Below are 22,001 nucleotides of genomic sequence, written 5' to 3'. Positions count from 1 at the left end.
TTCTTAGGAATATTAAGCAATAAGGCGTTGTGAAATTTTTAATTCTTAAAAAATCTTAAAATTGAAGTGAAATGTAATTATGTTGGTTTGCTAGTTACGCTATTTATCTTTTGATCCATTTATTCATTTTTATAAGAGGTCAAATTAATTCACGCACGAATAAATATGTTTGATATTTTAACTGAATTAAGTATTAATATATCTATAGACAATCCAAGATAACACAAATATTAATATAGTAACACATTTGCTGAGAAATTATAGCCATGTACTGTTTCATAATAAAGTGACAAAAAATTTCATTTGAAAAAATCAACTCTTATTAAGAGTTGAATTCAATATGTATCATTTGTCCAAGAATCACAAAATAAATTTCACCCATTTTTATCATTACATTTTGCATGTTTGCATAGTTTCGTTCGGACAAATTTCTAAAATAGAGGTTCGTCCAATTCACGTTGCCAGATTTTTTTAGTGATTCTTATTTTATTTACGGAAAAGTAAAGGAGGATCATTGGTTAACGCCTTTAACAGAAAAATTATAAAATTTCAGTCTGCAAAAAATGTACCGTTTAGAATTCTTCGATGTTGTGTTTCTCTTTCCATTTCGAAACTTTATTTCTTTATAATCAAAGTTAAAGTAATCGATCAATCCTTATATGATAAAGTCGTCTTCAATATAGATCACACAACCAGAATTGAATATTATTTAATGAAAATTAAATTAAAATGAAAACATAATTAGAAAATTAATAAATTTTTATTGTACCAAAATAAATTAATGCAATGAGAAATTTGTTAAAATTCTCATTGTTTGGAATTTTAAGGTTCTGTATTTAGAGACCAGGTGTAAAAAAGGTGTTTTCTTATGTCTTATTAAACTTAAAATAATTAAATTCTATTTGGAAACTCTTAAGATCCTTCGGTCAAAAGCGGAAAATAATATCTGTACTGAAAGTGATGATTCTTGAACTCAACAAATCTTCTTAAATCAGAAATTCTGATTTGTTTTATGTCTCAGAGACAATGATATCAAAGTATATTTCATAAAAATATTTTTTAAAAAAATTAAGGCATTTATTAAATAAAAATAATTTCAACTGTTGATTAATGAATGATAAGCGAATGAAAACAGTGCGTTGAAATTTGAAATAAGAAGCTATCATCTAGAACTTTGTACATCCAATTATTTGGATAAACATCACAACAGCTTTCTTGGCAATAAGTGATGGGGCGCTATTATTCATCAAACGCATCGACATTACTGTTTCTTAACTAAGACACAGTGTCATTTGATCAGGAGGTATAAAATATCTTACTATGGGCATTCAAAAATTGGTGAATTTTGCGGCAAGTACATTTCTCGTGACCTTTAAAAGGATTACACGTGTTACTTTGTATAAAGGGTGTCCCTGAATTCTTGGGCCAAACTTTAAGGGTAGGTAAGATGCGTATAAAGAAGAACTTTTTGTCTATAGTAATATAGAATTGGAAATGAAAAGTTTTGGTGGAGAAACCAAAATGTTGAGGAAATGAAAAGAAAGCTCTTTACTTACATAGCATTACAATAAGTGCACCGCCACCAGCATCGATATAGGTTTGGTATTGTCTTCTAACAAGTGATAGGCATACTCTTTGGAAGATGCCTGTTATTTCATGAAAACTGCAGTAGTAACTGAAAGTTTTAAATTGAAGTTCTCATCAGAGTCAATTGGAATCTCATAGATTCGATATTTTTCTGCCTTGCTTGTATTTACTTACCTTTACTTGTTCCGCTTACACTTTTCATTTCCGATTCCACAGTGCTATACAAAAATTGATACTTTATATATATTACCTACCCTGAAAGTTTGGCCCATGAATTTAGGGATACCTTTTATATGCATTGTTATGTAGTTAATGTAATTAGGAACTCCATAACATTAAAGCATTTTTCATTGGTTTTCAAATGCATATAAATTTACTCATAATCATTCCTAATACTTCTAAAATGCATTAATTGGGTTATTTTTTGTATTTAAATTTTTAGCTTATTCTACAAAAAGTTATTACCATATTCTCGAAATCTTCAGGTTTTTTTTTTCTATTAATTGCCTCCAAAATTGCAAAGACGCAATTACTTTTAACTTAAGCTATCGTCACGTTTTCACACGATAAACGATTTTCCTTTTATTCTTGAAAGTAATAGCTTCTCTTGGTCTTTCTTCTGTAGGTCAAAAGAAAAACTCTCGAGAAAAAGAATAAACACGGTCACTGGGTGGTTTTTGACGTGAAGAAGACACTCAATCATTGGCTGAAGCATCCTTCCGAAAACCATGGGTTCGTCCTTCACGCGATAGGAGCAGACATCTCCGATCTTCTTGCAATATCCGAAGAAAACGGCGAAAGCAAAGTAAGTTGTATTCCCATCAACATCCAGAATCTGATATTTAAAATTCTGAATTTGTGCAAGAACTCTAAAATTATATAAACTTTATCATATATTTAGTAGCGATAAAAAGTAAACATTTTTAGATCTGCATTGCTTGGGCATTTTAAGTGCTTTTGGGTACCAACAGATAGGGAAAGCAGCTATTCTCTCTCCTCTTCTCGACTCCAAAACATTGCAAAAAATTTCTTTGAAATCGATTTTTTTAATAGCTACAATAAATAAAATTACTTTAGGAAGCTGCTCAATTTTTTGAAACTGGACTCATCGGGTGGATTTTGATGAAGAAGCCCTGTCTTGACAAATTAGACAGAGCCATTAATGATTTTATATCTTTTTAAATGAATTTCTTTTATGGAGTTTACTTAAGCCTATGGTTCTCTTCGCTTAATTTTTAGAAAATTCCTATTTTTTTCCATCATGCTCTTTAAAATCCAGAATCAGAATGTTTGTTTTTTAGAAATTTATATTATAATGGATGGCCTTTCATATGGCAACTTTTTTTTTCTAGTGGCTTAGTAAATAATTTCTCTACTTTTAGGAAAAAAAACATAAAATTTGGATTTTGTAAAATTTTCTTTCCCACTTCTATCGATCAGGTTTATAAAATAAATACTGCAAATTTTGACGAATTCAGTCTAATGAGAAATGTTAAGGGATCGTTTACAAATTGAGATTAATCTCGATTATTTTTTCAATTTACCCCATTAAATAAATTTATATGCGTGCCCCTACTTCGTTAAAACGACTAGGTTTAGTCATAAAAAAGATAGGAGAGCACCGTATAGAAAGCTAGATTTCTTAACTTTTTTTAGAAATGCATTTATTGACACAGGCAGCATAAATTTATAATTCTTCCCATCATTTAAGAGAACTAATGTCTATAACTAATTGGAGATATATGTCTAATTGTGATGGTTTGGGAATCAGCTATTGGATCACGATAAAAGACGTCTTGTACATTAAATGTTTTGCTTATTTTATTTTCCCCACCTCTAGAGACATCCGGTAGACTTTATAAGTTCAATTAAATATAGTAAACGCAAGAAAACGAAACTAAATCAATTGATCGTCGACTTTCCAGCTTCTGAATCTTCATAAAACGACCCTTATAGCAAAAAGGAAAAGCACTGACGATTTTTTTTTTACGTCGGAGAAGGTCTTAGAAAAATGTTTAGGAAACAATTTTCAACTTTTCAGTCGATTTTAAAATAATACTCTAAAAACGATTTTCTATGTTCTTGACGGTTGAAGAATCAATAGTCTCTGTACCTTGTGCTTCTGTGTTGAAAGCAGTGCAATATATGAAATATCATAAATGGAATTTTGATATAAAATATTTAACGTCAGATTTGAATTCAGATAGCTGTCGGATTGAAAGTTATGCTTCCGTGACTAAATAATTATATGATGTACATTTGTTCAAATATTTTGGTTCTGAGTAAACTAAAATTTTCATTTTGTGCAAAACTGTTATAAAGATAAAAGATTTAGAGGAGAAAAAATACTGATTTGACAAGGAGCAAATTATTTTTAAGGTAGGTTCAAAATTTTATAAAATGTAATTTAAATAAATGGTCTAAATTATTGACAAACATCAAACATTCATTAAATTGCTTCTTTTTCTCCAAAATTGTATAGCTCTTTACCATTAAAATGAAAAAAAAAATATTATATATTCATAGATTGTTCGAAATGTTCAAGCAAAACTTGTCATGAACATGGTTATATATGTTGCTTTGTTACCGGTTCTTTCTTTGATCATCGGATTATGATGATGCCAATTTAGAATTGACGAAAAACTTCAAGTTGATACTCATATTGTGGTTAGTTCAAAGGCTTGATTCCAATAAAGGACCTTTCACAGTGTTTTCTGAAATGTCTAATGTCAATTAAATGACTAAAAGTTTTAAGGGTTATAAGAATACAATAATGGAGCATTTTTCTATAGACTACATCACGAAATGGTGAAAACAGGGAAAAGCTTGGCGATCATCTAAACACAAACAACTTGCAGATGTCTCAGAAAAAAACTGCTCCATTAATGTTGTGGTACTTAACTGAAGGATTTCATTTGATTGATTTATGCGCTGTTTAAAAAGAATTCAAAATCTACCTAGGAATAAATCTTGAAATTGTTTAGTTTGATGAACACCGCAAAAAAGCAACGCTCACTTCCATTATTCTTCCCGGAGTTAAATAATGTTATATTTACTTTATACTCTTGCTTTTTAAAAAATTTTTTCCTTTTTTAACCATTTTGTAGGTTTTATCTCTTTCATTCTTATATTACTTTTAATTTACTTATGTATAATGATTTACATTATTTACGCGGGGCTATACCTTTTACTTTGTTTTCCCCTTCACAAGTGACTAGGAGTTTTGCTTTTGCTTTCATTGCTGTATTGCTGTCTCTCGTGGATAGTAAACAAACGTTTGCTACGTTTTTGCCCATGAATAGCGGTACTTAAAGCTGATGGCATGCTGTGATCACTAGTATATTAATTGGTTCTCAGCCATGTCGTTAACATACCGTAGTCCCGTAGAGATCAAGCAAAACTCTTTAAATTCCTCTAGGTGTGAAAAATACGCTTGGAAATTGTCCTGAGCGGTTAAGTCTTAGATATTACCATAACAGTTCGAAAATATACATATGTGGTTGTAACTGTCTCTCCTAGTTCTTTATTATGAATGATGTATATGACAGATTTCTGAGACAGCATTTAGGAACCTGGTGGCTTATTAAGCAAGAAATTAGCATTAAAAATACTATGCAGGTTCCATAACTAGCAATAATCATAAGTTTTCCGATTTCTCTCGAATATTTTGTTAAACTGTGACACATGTGAGTCAATTACAAAGTAAGGTCCTTTGGTTGCACTTTCTTACTTTTGAAGACTTACATTTCTCTTAAATATGTGTATTGCCTTCCTTGTACCAAATGAAACTGGTTACCAAGGCAGCTATACTTCCTTGCCTATCCCCACCACTGTTCGTATAAGGATCATCCCCTATTGCTTAATTGGTGCATGTCCTCTTCTAAACCCCTTGCGTGCAGCAAGTAACTTATTTTAATGCAAGAAGATTTTATTTGAATTCTGATGTATATTTCATCCAACCCTGAGTCACGTGATTACCAAAACGATTAAGAAACATATTAAGGTTGTTACAAGCAGTCCATTTCAAGACTGTGCTCCAATAAATGAATGATTAAGATGTATTTCTTCAATCCCGCCAACCGGAGAACGAGACGGCGTCTCCCTGCCAATATATTGATTACGATGTAGTATTGATATCATTCACTCTACCCTTTATGACACGCAATTTCTGTAGTTTTCAAATATCTGCAGTATTTGTACATATTGAAAAATATTCGCTATTTTTCATTTTATCAGATTCAATTATTTTATAGCACTAATTATTGAAGAAATTTTGATTTTTTTTAGGTAATTTGTAAGTGTTTGGTTTTATTGTAATGTGTTTGCACAAAACTTCCATATAAATTACTATATTACCTTGTTATATGGAATTTTTGATTTCTAGTTATATAAGTAACCTATTAAATTATGGTTTAAAAGTCTTAGCTCTCATTTTTTCCTAAAATCTTCGGGTTTATTTATTTTCATTCATATGTATTCAAATCATGTTCTACTTAATATTTTGATATTTAAATATATTTATGCATGCAATATTTGGTATACATACATTTTTAACATAAATATTTTGATAAGCACATTAGATGCGCATTTCTTGCACATAAGATGCGACAAAAGCCATGGAATTAAAATTTTCGGTTGAGTCAACCGCTAGCATGTTGCCTGAATGACATGAAATGTCTGCAATTTTCATCGAAGAGAATTGTTTCGCTTACATTTATTATTCAGTGGAAGGATACCAGCTTATTTTAACTTTGATATTATACAGCGATCGCGATCTTTAAATATGTTTGACTTGATGAAAAAAAAATCGGGGTCCAGATATTTTTAAAATTTAAGGAAATGATTTACTACATTTACCACATTTTTCCAACTTAATATCATTTTTCCATTTTACATCACACTGTAATTGTATATATAAATATGTTACAGTAAATGTAATAAATTGGTGATTATGTATAATTACCGATGATTATGGAAAAATTATCAGTGATGGTTATACATAATCACCGGATCAACTACATTTACCGTACATATACAATCTATTTTTAAATGGCATTGATCTTTTGATTGAGTTTTGACTTTAGTTCGAGATCCAACTCCAATGATGACCTGTCATGGTGTATTACCATCGTGATGAGAAAGGAGATACTGGCTCAATTGTCAGTATGAGAATTTTGCAATGGCTCATAATTATGAGGTCGGTACCCAAAGAGGCCTAATGTAGTGTCAAAACGGGACGTTACTGTATTTTAATTAAACTGAAATTCTCATTATCTTTGGCACGATTGGGATCTATTTTACTTTATTACTGATTATTCTTTTCACTTATTTTTCAATTTTATTATCATACGTTTTTTTTTATTTGTTGATCCGAAGGCAAATCTGTTAGTTGCGCTAAAGAAACGAAGATGATAAACTTTTAGAGTTTTCAGAAAATACAACTCTACTTTTTAATGTAATCGGGAACAAACTCCAAAACGCTTGATTTAAAATGAATATTGCTTGACTATCTAATAAAATCGTGTGTTGCTTCTCATGTGTAAATTTGAAGTACATGAATGAGATGTTGCATAATTTTTGGAGATGGTAGTATGTGCACTTCACTATACAAAATAATAAGTTATATTTCATAGATTCCGAAATTTAAAAAAAAAAAAGTTTCTTTCATTTACTACTCAAATGGGTCTCATTAGGAAACATTATTAAAATGTACCATCAACCCAAATAGAGAGCAAACGATTCTAATGTTCTTTATTTATTTCAAGAAAAAAATTTTTCATCTTAGATTTTAATGCTTTATTGTGAATTATGCTTTTGCTCTTCCTTCTCCTTAGCCGGCAGGTCTAACAACATTCAGTGAAATATCCTTTCCGATGGTTTGTAAAACAGTTATATTTTTAACTAGACGCATTTCTTCCATTTCCAACCTTGTTACAGAAAATGCCTCTGACTAATTGTGGCTTAATAAATAAATACTTTTCTTCACCTTCTTGCCTAAGGCCTCCAACCTATTAAGGTCGGTAGAGTGGTAGGGTAAACGATTTTTTTCAAGCAAACTCTCATTCATTATAATGCGCTTAATAAGGGTAAATGGCGTCTCTGACATGGCATTATTTCAACCTTTCGGTGCTTGACTGTACAAAACTGCACTTATAGTACATGTTTTATTTTAATGTTGCCCTTTAAGAATGGTTCCTAGCATATCACTTTCTTGCACTCGGTCTCCATTGCACTGGTTGGTATGGATAAAAGAACCTATATGTTTATCGGTCAAGTCATCTAATATTGTGATTTTTTTTTCAGAAGCCTTTTATTGAAACCAAGGTAGAGAAACAAAAGCACAGGAGAACCAAGCGGATGATCGGTCTGAACTGCGAGGAGAATGCCGACGAAGTCCGATGCTGCAGATATCCTCTGACGGTGGACTTCGAAGAATTTGGCTGGGACTGGATTATCGCCCCCAAACGCTATGAAGCCAACTACTGCAGCGGGGAGTGCCCATATGTTTTTCTGCAGAAATACCCACATACCCATCTCGTCCAGCAGGCCAACCCACAGGGCTCTGCGGGGCCCTGCTGTGCGCCTCGTAAGATGTCCTCCATATCCATGCTGTACTTCGATTCAGAGTTCAACATCATTTACGGCATGCTGCCGGGCATGGTGGTGGACCGCTGCGGGTGCTCGTAGTGAATAGGGACCCTAGGTGACTGTTTTTTTGCTAAAATGTCTTTCGAAAGACTTGGATGACGCTGTGATCTCTTGTCGCACACGAAACACCGGAGGAAGACTTTTGTTGGCGTCCGTCTTGGTTCTACGCGCAACTTCGTAGTGCTGCTGCTCTATGTTGTAGCTGCTACGGTAGAGCAAAAGATTGCCCTGAAGATTGTGCACTACGGAATACCACCACAGTACTTGTTTGTATGTTGTTGTAGAACTGGTGATTTCTTTTTTCCCACTCGGTTACGTGTGCGAATTATTTATTTTTGTGTTATTTTATTTGACATTTTTCTTTCTTCTGATGGATCTTCTTGAAAGTTATAAGAACGAAGAAGTACGACGCCACAGAACAAATATTGAACACATCTGACTTTTTTCCCTTAAAAAATCAAATTGTTTTTCGAGCAGTTAAAAGAAATTTTAGTATGCAAACGGAGAAGACATAAATATCCAAAAAAAAGTTTTCGAATCATGATCCTAATTCAGTTTTCTGATTGGAAAAATTTGCATTTTTAACATGGCCCTTTAATAAATTCTTGACTTTAAAATCATTTAGATAACTAATGTAAACGGCGATTCATAAAAATGAATGAGTGAATGAATGTATAGTATTTATATTAAACAAATCGCGCAACTCTTACTGCAACCGGGAGTTTTTTTAAAGTAGTGATCTCAAAGTGATAAACTTGCCTTGATCTAACTTCACTGCCATGCTTCTACAAGGCGCTTGCGTCTGCAACAAACACTCCACCCATTGCCAATATCTCCGCAGTGATGCTCAACCCTTGATTTGGGAGTGGAGTGCTGAGGTGCCGGTTTGAATCAGTTGAACGATTCCTTGCAACATTCCATTCTGTTCTGAATTTCTTTCACTTTAACAAATGATCCAGTCTCCTCCGACTGGAGAAAGAGCTTTCTATCTGTGGCGAACAAACAGAACCCAAATCATAAAAGGCAGATGCTTTTCAAAGTAGTCCTTTTTCAGTTTCTCAGAGCAGGGTATTTATACAGTTCTGTTCAGACGACAGCCTTTCCGAATTAATGCATGTGATGTTAGCCTGTGAACTCGTTTTGTAGATTAACTATAATGCAAGCTTGTGTTCGTGTACAGTCTGTGTTACTGTACATTTTGGGTCTAGATTGAGAGAGAAAAAATATGGTGCGAGTGATGTACATCATTTGTGTCCGATGCGTACGCCCAAACGTATTCAATCCAATCTCGCAGCAGAAGCGGATCTATTAAGCTTGTGAAATTTTTTTTTTGTTTTGTTTCTTTTGTCATCAGCAGGGCTTCTTAAACTTTATGTAAACCGAAACAGGCTTTCAAATTCTTGTAAAAAAAAATTGCTGATTACATTCACTTTGTAAGATGACATTATTAATATATTTTTGAATTAATAGTTAAACTTTCACTGAATTGCGATTCATATTTTCATCATCAACAAGATCCTCCAAATGATTTTTAATAAACGATTAATGCAATAATTTTATCACATTTGTATGTAAAATTTATTTTTATAAAAATCAAAAGAAATTTTAAGAGAACTATTAAAAGCTTTTATTTCTTAACTTTAATTAAAATAATCTTGAACTAATCTAAACTATTTTTCCTGAAATTCTTTGCAATTTGCAAGAAAACGTTTTTTATAGTATTAAATTAAAACGTACTTATTAATTTTTTTAATTGTATAGCATATATATTATTTGCTATTGTATAATTATTTCTTTAATTTTGTTTACTTACTAATTACCTTTTTAACTTTGTACACAAAATTACTTTCTTCACCTAAGATTTGTAAGTGTAACAAATTTAAGAAGCCCTGGTGCTCAAATCGCTTCTGATAGTTTGTTAGAGCGAAAATGTTAAGATATAAATTTCTTTATAGCAACATCAACAATAGCTTGCAAAAAATATCCAGTTAAAAATTTTTAGCACAAATTTGTTTATTTTTTACTTGATTGAGTCTTTTTTTACTTAAACCCAATTTCAGTTTTATGTGTGTAAAAGAAAAGCGCATATGCTCTTTGTTGGCTGTTTAAACTTTAGGAATTTTTAACAGCCTTATATGATGTGTTCATTTCTGCAAAATTTCTTTTTAATTTATATTAAATTGTATTAATTTTATAAATATCTGACAATGAGATAATATTGAAAGGAACCTGGTGTACGCACAAGTTTTCATTGGCATTGTAAAATTTCATAGGAGCTTGTTATGTTGATGGCTTATTCAGGTGATAATAAATTTTTAGTTTTATATATTTGTGTCATTATTTCTGAAAATAATTCTGGGTCTCTTTCATAAATTTTTTCGCTTCATGAAGATGATATCAGAGCTAAAACCTTTAATGTTTAGTTCCCGCAGTTTCCTGAAGCTGATTAATTTAAAATTTCAAAAATGTTAACTGACCTAAAATAGTATATTCACAACTTCGTAACTAGGCCATATTTGGTAGCAACAGATAGATTCTTTTTTTAAATTTAAAAATTGGAGTGTCAAGAATATTTTACTGAATCGATTCCTTAAGACTGAAGGATTATATAAAATTTAGATTTTATAATTTGTTCGGAAGTAGATTTATTCATCGAAATAATTTATTATTAGCTACGTCTTTTAATTCCTTTCGAAAGTAAAATTAAAAACTGAATTTTATAATGTATCGGAGAACTTTTTATTTTATTTTTTTGAAATATATGATACAATAAATTTTGTGGACATAAGATTTCAATGCTGAACGATTCTGTTTTCATATTTTGAAAAAATGCGTAGTTTTAGCAAAATGTTTTATTAATTGAAATTTAAGCGCTTCCGCTTCAGTTCAAAGCTCAAATTTTACGGAACTGATAGAAAATTAAAGATGCTTAGTACATTGAACAGAACGACGTACGACTTTTGTTTAAGATAAATGTTTTTTACAGGACTAATTATGAAAACTGAAGTTATGATACCACTAATTAAATAAATTTAGAGATGGACCAGATATAATATATCTATGCTGTCATAGAACTGTTGCCCATTAAAAATATTCATATACACAAAGAGCAAAACATATGCAAGACTATTAAAATAACATGGATTTAGTATCTGTTAATTTGATGGAATCATGGGCAAAGTTTTATCTAAATAGTTTTATATAATAAAGGAAATTAAATATAACCAATATCATCAACAGGTGGTTAAGAAAGGCAACTGGTTTTTATAATATTTGTTGCCTTAATATTATACATTTTCCAATAAATGCTGTATTATACTATATCAACAAAATTCATTTTCCATGGTATTTCAACCAACAATAGTTTTATATTAACTATAGGCCAAATATTAATCTCCAAGAAGATCCCAATGAGCAACTAATCGCCAAAAAAATCGGCTATTGACTACTTTTACTGTTGATATGCAGTCAAGTCTAAGAGTCAGAAATAGCATTTAAGCTAAAATTTACCAATGGTATGGGGTACACCGACTACACCGACTGTCTTGCAACAGCTGTTTCTACACCATCGCTATCGGTATTCTTCTTTTGCCCCAATTTTCACGGATGACTCGAAATCAGACGACCATGTTTTTTGTGGAATTATACTTCCGTCTGATACATTGAGCCACCGTCTTCACAATTTTTGTCCAGTTTTTACTGCCGAATTGGTGGTAATTCTGTTTGCCCTCCAAAAAATTTCACTATCCACTCAGCGGCAATTTGCCATTTACACCGATAGCATGAGTTCTTTGGAAACACTTTCACACTATCACAATCGGATGCACCCTATAGCAATTAAAATTTTATTAACTTTGCGTGCCCTACAAAATGATGGGTTTCAGATAATTTTTTGTTGGGTGCCGAGTCATGTTGGTCTGTTTGGAAATGAAATGGCAGATTCAGCGGCAAAATCAGCAACAGACCTTTTGTCTCTGAAGCTTCCTTATTGCGATATTAAGAAGTCCTCGACAAAATACATTTTTTCTACTTGGCAATCAGCGTGGGATCAGCGTACTGAAAATAAACTGCATTCCATCAAGCCTATTATTGGATTGTGGTCTGCTCTTTCTATACGTGAGGTTGACGTAAAATTGACTCTCCTCCATATAGGACATACTCGCTTCACGTACAGACATCTTCTGTTTGGTGAAGCTGCACCTAAGTGCCCCAAATGTCATGTGGATTTTACTATGAAACATCTTTTAATTGAGTGCCCTGATTTTAACTCTCATCGTATTCGCTTTTTTCTTTCTACTTCATTGACTCTTAAGGACTTGGTGAATGAAAAACACCACCCAAATATCTTTAGATTTTTAAAAGCTATTAAATTTTATCCTTATATTTAGTGTAATTAGTACCTATTTTATCTCAATCATCGTGCCCACCGTGATCAACAATGATTTGATACCATATCCTTTGGATTTAAATTGATGTTTTTTAAACGCTGAAATTTATTGATGCATTGTCACATTTCATAAGTTTTAAGTTCTGAGTTTATATTATGTTTATTATCTGAACTTGTTTTTACCCCTGATTTTATATTTTACCATTTGCATGGCGCAGCTTAGCCAGATGTGGCTCTTGTGCCAAAAAAACGTCACAAATCAAATCAATCCATGAGAAACTTTCGCCGCTCTGTTTGCTTTTTGCTTCTCATGGACAGCCAAAAACCCCACGTTTTGGCCGTGCGTGGCGACCCATTAGACGGTCGGTGCACTGTGGTCCCCGGTGTATCAGTCGGCTGGTAGCTAGCCTCCTGAGTGGTTAGTCTGATAGGGATGAAGAGAAGGGGTCACTTCTTGGGCTTGGCGTTAAGGGTGGTCACTGTCCCCGGGGGCACTTCCAGCGTATAGGTTCCGGCTAGCACTAAGGTTGTTGCCGAGGCTGGAAAAGACTATAGCCGGTAATTGCCTTCCCTTGTTGGGCTCCGTGGTGTCGGGCCCGAATTACTTTTCATATTATATGGGGCCTAAAAACCATTCTCCTTTCAGTGGGTATAAAATTTACTATCCACAGAATAATATTCAATATTTTGATAATTTTTTTTTGTAATCAAGCGCCTATCAGATAGACAAGAGACCTTTTCTTCCGTTTTACCATTCCTTGTGCAAAACGCAGTATGGGTTACAGTTGGTGATGTCCTATCTATTTGGAAAATGCGATCTGGTGACCTGCTAGTGGAAATTAATACCAAAAAAACAAGCACAACAAATTATCAAGCTCAAAGCCCTTGCAAATATTCCTGTTTCTGAGAATCCACATACATCTCTAAATTTCTCCAAAGGTGTTATTACTTGCTGAGAACTATTTAATGACTCTTTACAAGAAATATCCCATGAATTGAAACCACAAGGAATGACGCAAGTTCTCTAGATGACAATTCGGTGAGAAGGTCAAATTCTCCCAACTAAACACTATGTACTTACATTCCATAGTCCTAAAATACCTGAATTTATATATGCGGGCTATATCAAGTTACCAATTTGACAGTACAATCCAAATCCAATGAGATGCTGCCAGTGCCAGCGATATGACCACTCGAAACTTAATTGCCGCGGGACACTAACTTGTGCCCGGGCATGATAGCCAACAGTTTAGCGCACAAGAAAAGTGCGTGAACTGCGGTGGCGATCACCTTTCGTATGCTCGATCTTACCCACGCTGGAACTTGGAGAAATAAGTGCCATCAATAAAAATAAAAGAAAATTTATCGTATCCCAAATTCAGGCGTAGGGTCCAAACTCAAACACCTACTTCTGGTGTTAGTTATGCTCCCATTGTCCAAAAATCGTTTCGCATGAATTGTTTCTGTAAGAACTGTATGAAGCAGACTTCAAAAACAAAACCTCCTGCAAAAACTTCTGAATGTGATTCTGATAATTAAGTTAAAAGTCTTCCAGAATCTCTTAAACGTGACCTGTCAACATCTAAAAAGAATTCGGGGGGGGGGGGAACACTCAGTCCTCACTGACATTAAAATTTGCAATACGAGGTCTTTCACACAAAGATTTTTCCTTGAAATTGCAAAAATCTACCTCTCGGAATTCAGTTGTTTTGTGGTTGGCTAAATATGGTATAACCCATAAGGACATAACGTCCTTTTTGGATGCAAGCCAACCATTCCCGATTTTAAGCTCCATCTGTCTGAGGATCAAGATGCACTTGATTTGAGGTGCAAAGATCAGGCAACTCCAACAAATGGCCATTTTCTCTCCCTTTCCATACCTCGCTCGTAATGGGTATCTTCTTTTCATGGAATTGTTGCGGCATTTGTTCCAAACTTCAAGATATCAGGACAATTTTAGACAAATTTCATCCAGTTTTTTTCGGTGTACAAGAAATCCTCTTAACACCCAATATTCCAATAAAATTTCCCGGTTATAACTGTACTAGAAAAGATACAGACACATGATCTCGGAGTTCTGGTGGTTTGGATTTGGATTTAGATTTCTGGCGCAAGATCCTAATATAGAATATGCTGCGCCGAAGCAGTTTAAAATTTTCACAGCAAGATAAAAAGTAGTTTATCGTTACAAAAAGTGTAACTGACAGGGTTCAAACTAGTCAAAAGTTAAGGTAAAAAGGTATTAAAACTATAAGTTAAATTTCATGGATGATATCAACATCTTTAATGTACGAAAAAATGTTTGGACGATGCATCTCACCCAATAAAGAATCAAAATTAAAATTGTTGGACTTAAAATGCTCGCAACGAAGATCAGTAAAACTTGCGCATTCTATTAAAATGTGACGAATTGTTAAAATATCTCCACAATTAAAACATACTGGTGGTGGCTCGGCAAAAAGTAAAAATCTATGTGTCAAGCGAGTGTGACCAATGCGTAGTCGGGATAAAATTACATCATAGCGTCTGCTTAGTTTTGAAGACCAGTTGGCCAATTGTGGTTTAATAAAATGAAGCTTGTTGTTAGTTTCCATGTCCCATTCATTTTGCCACTGGCGATAGCACCAACGAATAATCGCTGTACGCATATCTTTATAAGAAAGACGTTGGGGCAAGATTACGCTCGCCGACTTAGCTGCTGTGTCTGCGATTTCATTTCCAGAAATGCCCATGTGTGAAGGGATCCAGGAAAGCAAAACTCTAATATTTTTTAAACATAGAAGTCGGTATATCTTCTTCACTTCCTGTAGAAGTGGATGACCAAGAGATGAAGAGTTTAGAGCCTGCAGAACACTCAGAGAATCCGTGTAAATAACAGACTTATGGAGCTGTTGTTCATCAATATATTTGAGGGCTAAGTAAATAGCAGTTAATTCCGAGGTAAAAACAGTAGAAAAAGGATGAAGTTTATAACTTATAATTCGATGTCCATGAACAAATGCGCAACCCACATGATCAGATGATTTAAAACCATCGGTAAAATGGGTTCATAAGAACAATAAAATTCACGATGATGTTTAAAAAGTGCAATAAAGACCGAGCTATCAGTGTCTGATTTTCTAAATTGTTTAAAAGGGTCTTCAAAGTGTAATTTATCCTCCATCCATGGAGCTGTATTTGGACTATCATCCGCATATATTTGTCTATCGGTAAAATCATTTAGCAATATTCTTTGTATACGCAATCCCAAATGAGGTATGTAGGATTTGCGCGAATTAAACAAGCGATCGTTAACGTCATTCCGGATTTTCTCATGAAAAGGATGGCGTTTATTGGATAAAATACGATAGAAATAAAACAATGATAGCTTCATTCTCCTATTTGACAAAGGAGGCTCAAACGCTTCATCATACAAACTAGCTACTGGTGATGTCCTGAATGCTCCAATGCACAGTCGGAGAGCTTGATGGTGAACAACGTTCAAACGTTTAAGGTAAGGTATTAAGGCCTAGCAGAGCCATAAATAACACATCCATAATCAATTGTTGAACGAATGATACCTCGGTAAACTCTTAGTAGGCACGTCCGATCAGCACCCCAAGAAGTATTGGATAAAACCCTCAGAATGTTTAATGACTTCAGGCATTTACTCCGCAAATATGTAATGTGCGGAAGGAAAGTCAATCTTTTATCAAGAATAATTCCTAAAAATTTGTGCCGATCCTGAATGGAAATTAAATTACCTCTCAAGAACAACTCTGGCTCTGGATGAAGAGGACGTTTGCAGAAGTGCATAGCAACTGTTTTCTGAGGAGAGAATGTGAAACCGTGTTTATTTGACCACTCTACAATGTTATTTATTGCTGTCTGAAGCTGCCTCTCAATGTATCGCATGTCGCGGGCATAACAAGAAATTTGCATATCATCTACATGTAGAGTCTTGTTGACAGTTGCTGGTATAACAGATAAAATAGGATTAAGAGCTAAAATAAAGAGTGTCACACTTAATATACAGCCTTGTGGGACACCTTCTTCCTGGCAAAAAACATTGGAATAGGTATTCCCAAGCCGCACTTTAAAATATCTCTGGTGTAAAAAATTTTGAATAAAAAGAGGTAAATGCCCTCTAAACTTAAGGTCGTAAATATTTTTCATGATCCCGTATCTCCATGCTCGATCATATGCTTTATTTATATCAAAAAATACTGATACCAAATGATCCCTTTTTATAAAGGCCGTTCGAATATCCGTTTCCAAGGCCAAAAGATTATCAATTGTTGAACGATTCTTCCGAAAAACCGCTTTGTAAAGGGAAAATAAATTCATTTTCCTCCAGTATGTGAACGAGGCGTGCGTTTACCATTTTTTCAAAAACCTTACATAAGCAACTGGTCAGAGCTATTGGTCTATAGTTGGATGGTTCTTGTGGATCCTTTCCTGGCTTTGGTACAGGGATTATTATTGCAAATTTCCATTTATCAGGAAACACATGCTCTTTTCAAATTCTGTTATACATGAACAGAAGATTGTGGAGGGATCTCTCAGATAAATGCTGCAGCATTGAATAATTAATTCCATCCGGCCCCGGTGCTGTCTGTTTTGTGACAGATAATGCTCTGTGCAACTCCAAGATGGTAAAATCAGCATTGTAAGGCAAACGCTTTTTTGTTTTAAAGCGTAATTTGATGTTTTCTTGGTATTTTTTGTGCGTGAGGAAAGGTTCCGTGTAATTACTCGCTGAACATATAGAGGCAAAAGCTTCTGCAAGAGCATCAGCCATTTCCTGAACACTTTAAATAACTTCCCCATTCTTCTTCAGGCAAGAGATGGAACGATCAGGATATATTCCGCATACTTTTCGAATGCTGGTCCACATATATTTGGAAGTTGCATCAGAATTTGTGCTCGATACAAATTTAATCCAAAAAGTCCTCTGACTTCGTCGCTTAACTCGTCGTGCTATAGATTTGGCCTTTTGAAAAAGAATCAAATGATTCGTTGTTGGTCGCCGCCTAAAGGTGTTCCAGGCCTTCTGAAGATCTTTTTGTGCCTTTGAACAATCTTGGTTCCACCATGGTTTTTTATATTTGATTTTTCCTGATGTCGATTTTGGGATTGTAGCATCTGCAGCTTTTATAATAGTATCGGTTATTAGGTTTACAACGCTATTTAAATCATCATTCTCTACCATATTACGTGTTATCTGTGCCCTTGAGGTAAAGTCTATCCAGTCAGCTTTTTGAAAAATATATCGTGGTAGACGTGAATTATTTACACCACTTCCAGTTAAATGTTCTAAAAAGATGGGAAAATGGTCGCTATCGCGCGACAGTTCCCACTCTAAAATTAAAGTACGGAGCTAGAGAAGGTGAGCATATAGCGAGATCTAGTGAATGAAAAGTTTTGCTCCTTTGATGAAAATATGTTTCTTCTCCATTATTGAGCAGGCATAGTGAATGGTTATTAATAAATTCTTCAATCAGCCGCCCACGAGGATTGACATCTTCACTTCCCCAGAGAGGGCTATGACCATTTAGATCACCAACTATGATGAAAGGAGATGGTAATTCATCCACTAAGGTATTAAGATCTCTTAATTCTACCGAAATACTGGGTGGCAAGTAAAGACAACATATTGTCGTCAAATAAGGGTTCAAGACTCGAACAGCATCAGCTTGCAAATTTGTATGTAATGGAATGATAGACGAGGGTGTATTATGGGATATAAGGAGAGCAACACCTCCAGTAGCTCGATCAGATTCATTATCCTTTCGGATAAAGCTATAACGTCTGATTTTCATAGTGCCTGACGGTTTCAAATACGTTTCTTGCAGAGTTATAGAAATCGGATGGGTTTCACTAATTAAATCTTTAATATGAGTTGTTTTGTTACGGAAACCACGGTAGTTCCAGGAAATAAATTTGGCCATCAAGATTGGGATTTATCTGGAGGTTTTTTCTTTTTTTTCCCACCTGATTGATTTTTAGAGGTAGTAGACGGGTCTAATTCCATATCGGAGAACTCAGAAGACGACGTATAAGTTTTAAAGAAATCTTCTGCCACAAGGGGTCGATTCAATAATGCTTTCTTTTTTGTTCTGCCTTCTTTGTTTTGCATTTACTTTAAACGCTTTAAGAGATGATGTCGTGGAGATTTTTGTTTTATTACTGCAATTACGTTTGGCAATTTTATCAGTTACAGGGTAATTGGATGACATCGAAGGAACAAAGGAGACTGCTGGCAATTTTGTAGTTTTATTTGAAACTGAACTAGTGGGTGGTAATTGAGTTATGCGAGAATCGGTTTGAGCACTACTACATGTTAGTGTTGCTTTAAGTATACCAGAGTAAGATGCACCAACTTTTGGAGTTCTATCATTTATTAATTTTCTTGCTTCTGCGAAGGATATATTTTTTCGTATTTTTGTGGATATCACTTCCTTCTCTAGGGTCCATTTAGGGCAAGACTTGGAGAAAGAAGTATGAGACCCTGAGCAATTAACGCACTTCATGGTGTCTGAATGGCAATTATTTATCTCATGTCCAGGTTCAGCACATTTTGCACACATGATCATTTTGCTACGACATGCTTGCTGGGAATGGCCGTACCTTTGGCATTTAAAACACCTAAGAGGGTTAGGTATATATGGTCGAACTCTACAAATTTGGTATCCTGCTTTGATTGACTTAGGAAGAACTGGCGTTTGAAAAGTTAATACAATGTGTTTTGTTGGTATAAGTTGACCGTCACGCCGAATGTTAATACGACGCGCGGCGCATACTTGCTGGTCTGAAAATTCTGTTACAAGATCTCCATCAGATAAGTCGATGAGATCCGGCTCGGAAATGACACCACGTGAAAAGTTTAAAGTTTTATGTAAGGCTGTTTGGACAGGAAAATCTCCTAATTTGGTGAGTTTACTAATAAGAAGAGCTTGTTTCTCGGAAGTCTGCAACAAAAGGTCACCAGAACGTAGTTTTTTAATGTTTTGTACTTCACCAATTGTTGATTGTATTAATTTGTTTACAAGGAAAGGAGAAACTCTATGAAATGTATTTTGAGTACTAATGATCATAAAACGAGAATTAGATGATGCTACAACGACGTTAGAAGAAGAGCCCATATGATATGGATTAAGGTTCGGGCTCGACGGCACCGCCCACCACAACAAGGGATGGCAGCCACCGGCTCTGGCTCACCCCAGCCTCGGCGCTTACCATGGTGCTGATCGAAATCTATACGCTAGGAGTCATCCCCGGGGACAGTGACCACCCTTAACGCCAAGCCCAAGGAGTGACCCCTTCGCTTGATCCCCTTGAGCAGCCCAGTTAAATGCCTGGGATACCGGCCGATTGATACATCGGAGACCGGAATGTACCACCCGTCTAATGGGACGCCACGCACGGAAAACACGTGGGGTTTTGGCTGTCCATGAGAAGCAAGAAGCAAACAGAGCGGCGACAGCTTCTAATGGGGAGCTCCCTCGCTTGCCGTCGAGGGAAGGAAAAAAAAAGGAGACAGCAGAAGGTGCAGTGGAGAGTAAACATAAAGGGAGTAAAGATCCCTGGGTACCTCGGGATTGGGACACCCGTAATCACCTAAAGAAGGTGAGCCCCTGAGGGGGGAGTTCTGGTGGTGTCTATCTCTTCACTTCAAATCTATATCCGAGCATGCCTCTTACTTTACATACACCTTTACAGGCTGTGGCAGTGCAAGTTCACACACGAACATTAGTCACAGTTTGTAGCATATATTTACCGTCTCATGATGTCATTAATCAACAACATCTTGATAATTTAGTGGACTAGCTTCCTACACCACTTATTATACTAGGCGATTTCAACGGGCATAGTGCTTGGTGGGGTTCAGAAAGTACTAATTCTCGTGGGTGACAGATCGAGCAATTTATTTCTAATAACCGTCTCTGTCTTCTCAATAATGATGAGAAGACCTACTTCCATGAACCCACACACAGCTTCCATAGTATTGATTTGGCCATATGTTCTCCTGAGCTCTTGCCATTGCTGACTTTTGCATTGAGATCTTTACAATAGTGATAACTTCCCTATTATGGTCTCAAATAGTAACAAAAAAGGTGACGGAAGTTGGTCCACTAAGTTGTCAAGATCTTGCTGACAAATGGCCTTATGAGGGGGTAAATAAATACAGCAGAATGTGAGCAACATTCTAGTGTGAACTTGAACAGTCACAGGCTGCAGAGAAGTATGTAAATTGAGTGGTGTGCTCGAATAGAAGTTGGAAGTAAAAATACAGACACCACCCGAACTATGGTGTCCAGTGTCTCCATCTTTCCGAACACAGTTGTAACCCCATAATTTTAGAGAAGTGTTAGTTTTCAGGAGGGTTTCTTGGACGCAAAAACAAGTTGGATGAAATTTGTTGAAAATGGACTTAATGTCATGAAGTTTTGAACGAATGCCGCGCCAATTCCACGAGAGAAATGTACCCATTACGAGAGTTTTTTAGTATAGGAATTATAAAAGGCGTTAGTTTGAGTTGGCGTTATTTCGCAACTCGAAAAATCCTCCTCTTTGGGCTATCCCCGTAGTTGCAAGTCCCAGAGCAACCGAATTCCGAATATTGGACTTTTTCAATTTTGATTTTAATTTTTCCGAAATCATTTCTTGTGAAAGGATGCGTTTCGCAAGCTTTAATTTAAGAGCACGTGGAGGCTTTGGTTTTGGTTTACGTTTCGGCAGATCGTGAGATTCAGGAGCACTGTTTGTGGAGGGTTCTGTATCAGATTCGGATGTTTTTGCGGGAGGAACTTTTTCAGCAACAATCTGCACACAATTTTTATATGAACAGTTTTTACAATAGGATTTTTTAACAGCTGATGCATAGCTGACACCAGGGGAAGGTGTCTGTGCCTCGATTCTTCTTTTCGCTTCTGGATAAGAAATTTGTTCTTTTGTTTTCAAAGTTATAATTTCTTTTTCCAACCTCCAACGTGGACATGATCTGGAAAAGGAACTATGTTCGCCATCACAGTTGACGCAATTTTCAGGTGAGGTACACTGCTGGCTATCATGTCCTTTCTCTGCACAACGGGCGCAAGTAAGTGTCCCGCGGCAGGCGATCTTAGAGTGCCCAAAACGTGGCCATTGAAAGCATATCAGAGGGTTAGGTATAAAAAGACACACTTTCAGTTTCATATATCCTATTTTAACTAATTCTGGCAACGTAGGCATTTGGAAGGTAAGAACGAAATGCTTTGTAGGGAGAAGTTGTCCATCCCGCCGAATTGAGATACGGCGTATATGTATCACTCCTTCAGGTTTTAGGTCCTTTGTAATTTCTTCAATTGATGTATAAAATAACTCCCCACATGTAATAACACCTTTAGAAGAATTAAGA

General features: G+C 35.1%; 2 protein-coding genes across 2 annotated transcripts in view; one reads left to right on the top strand and one right to left on the bottom strand.

The window, feature by feature from the left end:
- LOC129980960 (growth/differentiation factor 8-like) overlaps positions 1 to 10,559 on the top strand; it is an 81,429-nt gene extending 70,870 nt beyond the window's left edge. The window contains exons 3-4 of the mRNA XM_056091496.1: positions 2,213 to 2,392; positions 7,891 to 10,559. Of these exons, the coding sequence (XP_055947471.1) occupies positions 2,213 to 2,392; positions 7,891 to 8,274 (564 nt within the window). The 3' untranslated portion in view covers positions 8,275 to 10,559. The remainder of the gene's footprint in view (positions 1 to 2,212; positions 2,393 to 7,890) is intronic.
- Positions 10,560 to 21,130: 10,571 nt separating this feature from the next.
- LOC129980777 (uncharacterized) lies at positions 21,131 to 21,799 on the bottom strand. Its single transcript, XM_056091160.1, has one exon. It carries the CDS (start codon positions 21,797 to 21,799, stop codon positions 21,131 to 21,133), a length of 669 nt encoding a protein of 222 aa, XP_055947135.1.
- Positions 21,800 to 22,001: the final 202 nt, after the last annotated feature.

The sequence above is a fragment of the Argiope bruennichi genome, chromosome 8 (assembly GCF_947563725.1).
Source record: "Argiope bruennichi chromosome 8, qqArgBrue1.1, whole genome shotgun sequence".
In the NCBI taxonomy this organism is placed as follows: Eukaryota; Metazoa; Arthropoda; class Arachnida; order Araneae; family Araneidae; genus Argiope; species Argiope bruennichi.
Note: the sequence above shows the minus strand (reverse complement) of the source record. Positions and strands in the feature narration are given on the sequence as shown.